The sequence below is a fragment of the Engystomops pustulosus genome, unplaced genomic scaffold, assembly GCF_040894005.1.
Source record: "Engystomops pustulosus unplaced genomic scaffold, aEngPut4.maternal MAT_SCAFFOLD_229, whole genome shotgun sequence".
NCBI classification, from domain to species: Eukaryota; Metazoa; Chordata; class Amphibia; order Anura; family Leptodactylidae; genus Engystomops; species Engystomops pustulosus.
Window position 1 is genome coordinate 149862 of NW_027285108.1, and position 6000 is coordinate 155861.

General features: G+C 57.0%; 1 protein-coding gene across 1 annotated transcript in view; it reads left to right on the top strand.

The window, feature by feature from the left end:
- DAAM2 (dishevelled associated activator of morphogenesis 2) overlaps positions 1 to 5770 on the top strand; it is a 135668-nt gene extending 129898 nt beyond the window's left edge. Inside the window, 3 exon segments of the mRNA XM_072132104.1 lie at positions 1358 to 1489; positions 2499 to 2669; positions 4012 to 5770. Coding sequence (XP_071988205.1) covers positions 1358 to 1489; positions 2499 to 2669; positions 4012 to 4224 — 516 coding nt within the window. The 3' untranslated portion in view covers positions 4225 to 5770.
- Positions 5771 to 6000: the final 230 nt, after the last annotated feature.

A 6000-nucleotide genomic window follows, 5' to 3' on the forward strand; every position in this document is an offset into this window, starting at 1 on the left:
CCGTCCTCCTCCCGGGCTCCTCCTCTGTCCTCTGTCCTCCGTCCTCCTCCCGGGCTCCTCCTCTGTCCTCTGTCCTCCGTCCTCCTCCCGGGCTCCTCCTCTGTCCTCTGTCCTCCGTCCTCCTCCCGGGCTCCTCCTCTGTCCTCTGTCCTCCGTCCTCCTCCCGGGCTCCTCCTCTGTCCTCTGTCCTCCGTCCTCCTCCCGGGCTCCTCCTCTGTCCTCTGTCCTCCGTCCTCCTCCCGGGCTCCTCCTCTGTCCTCTGTCCTCCGTCCTCCTCCCGGGCTCCTCCTCTGTCCTCTGTCCTCCGTCCTCCTCCCGGGCTCCTCCTCTGTCCTCTGTCCTCCGTCCTCCTCCCGGGCTCCTCCTCTGTCCTCTGTCCTCCGTCCTCCTCCCGGGCTCCTCCTCTGTCCTCTGTCCTCCGTCCTCCTCCCGGGCTCCTCCTCTGTCCTCTGTCCTCCGTCCTCCTCCCGGGCTCCTCCTCTGTCCTCTGTCCTCCGTCCTCCTCCCGGGCTCCTCCTCTGTCCTCTGTCCTCCGTCCTCCTCCCGGGCTCCTCCTCTGTCCTCTGTCCTCCGTCCTCCTCCCGGGCTCCTCCTCTGTCCTCTGTCCTCCTCCCGGGCTCCTCCTCTGTCCTCTGTCCTCCTCCCGGGCTCCTCCTCTGTCCTCTGTCCTCCGTCCTCCTCCCGGGCTCCTCCTCTGTCCTCTGTCCTCCTCCCGGGCTCCTCCTCTGTCCTCTGTCCTCCTCCCGGGCTCCTCCTCTGTCCTCTGTCCTCCTCCCGGGCTCCTCCTCTGTCCTCTGTCCTCCTCCCGGGCTCCTCCTCTGTCCTCTGTCCTCCTCCCGGGCTCCTCCTCTGTCCTCTGTCCTCTGTCCTCCTCCCGGGCTCCTCCTCTGTCCTCTGTCCTCTGTCCTCCTCCCGGGCTCCTCCTCTGTCCTCTGTCCTCTGTCCTCCTCCCGGGCTCCTCCTCTGTCCTCTGTCCTCTGTCCTCCTCCCGGGCTCCTCCTCTGTCCTCTGTCCTCTGTCCTCCTCCCGGGCTCCTCCTCTGTCCTCTGTCCTCTGTCCTCCTCCCGGGCTCCTCCTCTGTCCTCCTCCCGGGCTCCTCCTCCCGGGCTCCTCCCGGGCTCCTCCTCCCGGGCTCCTCCCGGGCTCCTCCTCTGTCCTCCTCCCGGGCTCCTCCTCTGTCCTCTGTCCTCCTCCCGGGCTCCTCCTCTGTCCTCTGTCCTCCTCCCGGGCTCCTCCTCTGTCCTGTGTCACATCCAAAGCTGCTCCTTCTTTGCAGGTGTACATCTCCCAGAGTGCATTGCATTGCATTGGGGGATTGTCCCTTGTGCTGATCCCGGTTTTGTTCCCTCATTTCCAGGAGTTGGAGTATCAGAGGCGACACTACAGGGACCCCGAGGACCGATTTGTGGGGGTCATGAGTGACTTCATCACGGTGGCCAGCTTCAGCTTCTCCGAGCTCGAGGACCTTCTGAGCGAGGCCCGGGATAAGGTAGGACCCATTCACCCTAGAGGAAAACTCCGCTCACATCCAAAGCTGCAGTCCTGATCATCACATCCCAGGTCCCCTCTATGTTCCCCCATATCCCTGGGCAGGGCAGGCCCCATCCCCCCCGGGGGGCAGGTCAGACGCAGGTGTGGGGGGTTTCCCCGGGGGCACAGAGTAGGGTGGGGTCGACTCTCCTGGGCAGATGTTATACCTGGGGGGGGGGGGGGGGGTGGGAGGTCGGGGGAGACAGGGGCACAAAGATAACTCACACTCCCTTTAATGTCAGCTCCTGATTATCTGTAGTGGGAGACACCGAAGACCCGGAAAGCAGAGAATTTATAGACGTCTCTGTTCTGGAACGTTCCAGGTGGCAGCCAATCAGCAGCCTGGAAGCTGCAGGAAGATACATTTACCATAAATACAAAACAACAAGCAGTAGGAATAGTAACCACAAGTCATTCCCTATATCAGCCACTAGGTGGCAGCGTTGTACCAGGATCCAGCTTTATGATTAAAGGGATCCTGAGTGTGAATGAGCCCCTTAAAGGAAACCTACCCTGTGATGTGATGCAGTATGAAGCGAACCTACCCTGGCACGGCTGCAGCTGCACTGGTGCAGGATCACATCTTGGTTAATCCCTGAGCTGAGTGGTTTTGCTGATTTAAACAATTATAACATTCAGGATCTTGGGAAAGCTGGGTCATCCATGTGGATTCATCTGGTACCAGAACCAACGTTGTAGCTGATGTAGACCCAAGACAAAAGTGACGCTTCTCCTGCAGCCTCTACAAGTGACTCCTCTCTGCTCACATCCATGCGACTGTTATTTCACACATAAGAGCATTTTTAGGTGGGGGATGAAATGTCCTTTTTAAGGGGCAGCAGATTCATGGGGTAAAATCCGGAGACCGGATCCTTTGAGGCTCAGTCACTCATGACGTAGATGCAGCTTTGGTTGTGACTGGAGACATTCATCACTGTTGTGACGTTTTCGTGTTGTTTTCCTTTCAGTTCACCAAAACTATGAAGCACTTTGGAGAATCGGAGGGGAAGATGCAGCCGGACGAGTTTTTTGGGATTTTTGACACTTTTCTGCAGTCATTTTCTGAGGCAAAACAAGATCTGGAGAACATGAGGAAGAAGAAGGAGGAGGAAGAGCGCCGGGCGAGGATGGAGGCCATGGTAAGGAGGGGCGTGAGGGGGCAACAGGGCAGGAGACCCTCGAGAGCAGCGGCGCCATCACTGAGAATACAGCCTATCCATCACTAGAGAGCAGCGGCGCCATCACTGAGAATACAGCCTATCCATCACTAGAGAGCAGCGGTGCCATCACTGAGAATACAGCCTATCCATCACTAGAGAGCAGCGGAGCCATCACTGAGAATACAGCCTATCCATCACTAGAGAGCAGCGGTGCCATCACTGAGAGTACAGCCTATCCATCACTAGAGAGCAGCAGTGTCATCACTGAGAATACAGCCTATCCATCACTAGAGAGCAGCGGCGCCATCACTGAGAGTACAGCCTATCCATCACTAGAGAGCAGCGGCGCCATCACTGAGAATACAGCCTATCCATCACTAGAGAGCAGCGGAGCCATCACTGAGAATACAGCCTATCCATCACTAGAGAGCAGCGGTGCCATCACTGAGAATACAGCCTATCCATCACTAGAGAGCAGCGGTGCCATCACTGAGAATACAGCCTATCCATCACTAGAGAGCAGCGGTGCCATCACTGAGAATACAGCCTATCCATCACTAGAGATCAGCGGCGCCATCACTGAGAATACAGCCTATCCATCACTAGAGAGCAGCGGAGCCATCACTGAGAATACAGCCTATCCATCACTAGAGAGCAGCGGCGCCATCACTGAGAATACAGCCTATCCATCACTAGAGAGCAGCGGCGCCATCACTGAGAATACAGCCTATCCATCACTAGAGAGCAGCGGCACCATCACTGAGAATACAGCCTATCCATCACTAGAGAGCAGCGGAGCCATCACTGAGAATACAGCCTATCCATCACTAGAGAGCAGCGGTGCCATCACTGAGAATACAGCCTATCCATCACTAGAGAGCAGCGGTGCCATCACTGAGAATACAGCCTATCCATCACTAGAGAGCAGCGGTGCCATCACTGAGAATACAGCCTATCCATCACTAGAGATCAGCGGCGCCATCACTGAGAATACAGCCTATCCATCACTAGAGAGCAGCGGAGCCATCACTGAGAATACAGCCTATCCATCACTAGAGAGCAGCGGCGCCATCACTGAGAATACAGCCTATCCATCACTAGAGAGCAGCGGCGCCATCACTGAGAATACAGCCTATCCATCACTAGAGAGCAGCGGCACCATCACTGAGAATACAGCCTATCCATCACTAGAGAGCAGCGGCGCCATCACTGAGAATACAGCCTATCCATCACTAGAGAGCAGCGGCGCCATCTCTCTCTTTGTCTCTTATCTGACCCTTCCCTTTCAGTAATATTTTTGTGCCTTTTTGTTTCCTTGCAGCTGAAGGATCAGCGTGAGAGGGAGCGGCGTCTCCGGGGGTCTCAGGGGGGCAGCGTCTCGGAGGAGGGGGGAGAGTTTGATGATCTGGTGTCGGCGTTACGATCTGGGGAAGTTTTTGATAAGGACATTTCCAAACTGAAGAGGAATCGGAAACGCTCGGGTAACCAATCCCTGGACACGAGCCGCGAGCGGGCGGTGACTAAGCTGAAGTGAGATCCGCCTCCAGCACCCGAGCCGCCCCTCCCCCCACATGGACCGCGCTCTACAAGTGCCAAATATCCGCCCAAGGCCCGGACGCCCTGAACACCCACATCCAGGAGATGGCGGAACGTTCCGTGGGCAAAAGTAGATGGAAACAGAAAGTGCGAATCTAAAGCAAAAAATGTAAAAAATATTAACTATTGTTTTTATTAATTTAACTCTTAATGTCTCAGTATCTGCGAGTAATTACCCCCAACCCCCCTGGGGTCTGGATGAGCAGTCACGTACACTGACAGGAAGCAGAGATCTTAAGAAGGACAGAAGCTATAGAAGGTGCCAGGACTTTGTATCTTCTCTGCACAATAACAGGAGCAGTGACCCTTACAGGGGCGGGGCTTATGTAGGTGTAGCCTGCGGGATGTGGATGTGCTCTGAGCCGCACAAACATCTCACAAGCTCCTAACATAACCGCAGCCTCCGTATCTAACAGCATAACAGACCCCACAGCAGCACAGAGCGATTCAGGAGCCGAGGCTATAGAGCCACGGCCCGAGAACATGGCGACAGCAGCGCAGAGCGATTCAGGAGCCGAGGCTATAGAGCCACGGCCCGAGAACATGGCGACAGCAGCGCAGAGCGATTCATGAGCCGAGGCTATAGAGCCACGGCCCGAGAACATGGCGACAGCAGCGCAGAGCGATTCATGAGCCGAGGCTATAGAGCCACGGCCCGAGAACATGGCGACAGCAGCGCAGAGCGATTCAGGAGCCGAGGCTATATAGCCACAGCCCGACAACAAGGCGACAGCAGCACAGAGCGATTCAGGAGCCGAGGCTATAGAGCCACGGCCCGAGAACAAGGCGACAGCAGCGCAGAGCGATTCAGGAGCCGAGGCTAGAGAGCCACGGCCCGAGAACAAGGCGACAGCAGCGCAGAGCGATTCAGGAGCCGAGGCTATAGAGCCACGGCCCGAGAACAAGGCGACAGCAGCGCAGAGCGATTCAGGAGCCGAGGCTATAGAGCCACGGCCCGAGAACATGGCGACAGCAGCACAGAGCGATTCAGGAGCCGAGGCTATAGAGCCACGGCCCGAGAACATGGCGACAGCAGCACAGAGCGATTCAGGAGCCGAGGCTATAGAGCCACGGCCCGAGAACATGGCGACAGCAGCGCAGAGCGATTCATGAGCCGAGGCTATAGAGCCACAGCCCGAGAACAAGGCGACAGCAGCGCAGAGCGATTCATGAGCCGAGGCTATAGAGCCACAGCCCGAGAACATGGCGACAGCAGCGCAGAGCGAATCAGGAGCCGAGGCTATAGAGCCACGGCCCGAGAACATGGCGACAGCAGCGCAGAGCGATTCATGAGCCGAGGCTATAGAGCCACAGCCCGAGAACAAGGCGACAGCAGCGCAGAGCGAATCAGGAGCCGAGGCTATAGAGCCACGGCCCGAGAACAAGGTGACAGCAGCACAGAGTATGTCACTAACCTACCCAGGAGACAAACCAGAACCTTCCAGCAGAATAATCTACTAAGAATAAACTCTTATAGGAAATTATCTCCTGCGACTCCTCATTTCATGTATAAAGTCCTGGGGGCGAGCGCACCACATACACATTACACACCGCCAGTGGGGGCGAGCGCACCACATACACATTACACACCACCAGTGGGGGCGAGCGCACCACATACACATTACACACCGCCAGTGGGGGCGAGCGCACCACATACACATTACACACCGCCAGTGGGGGCGAGCGCACCACATACACATTACACACCGCCAGT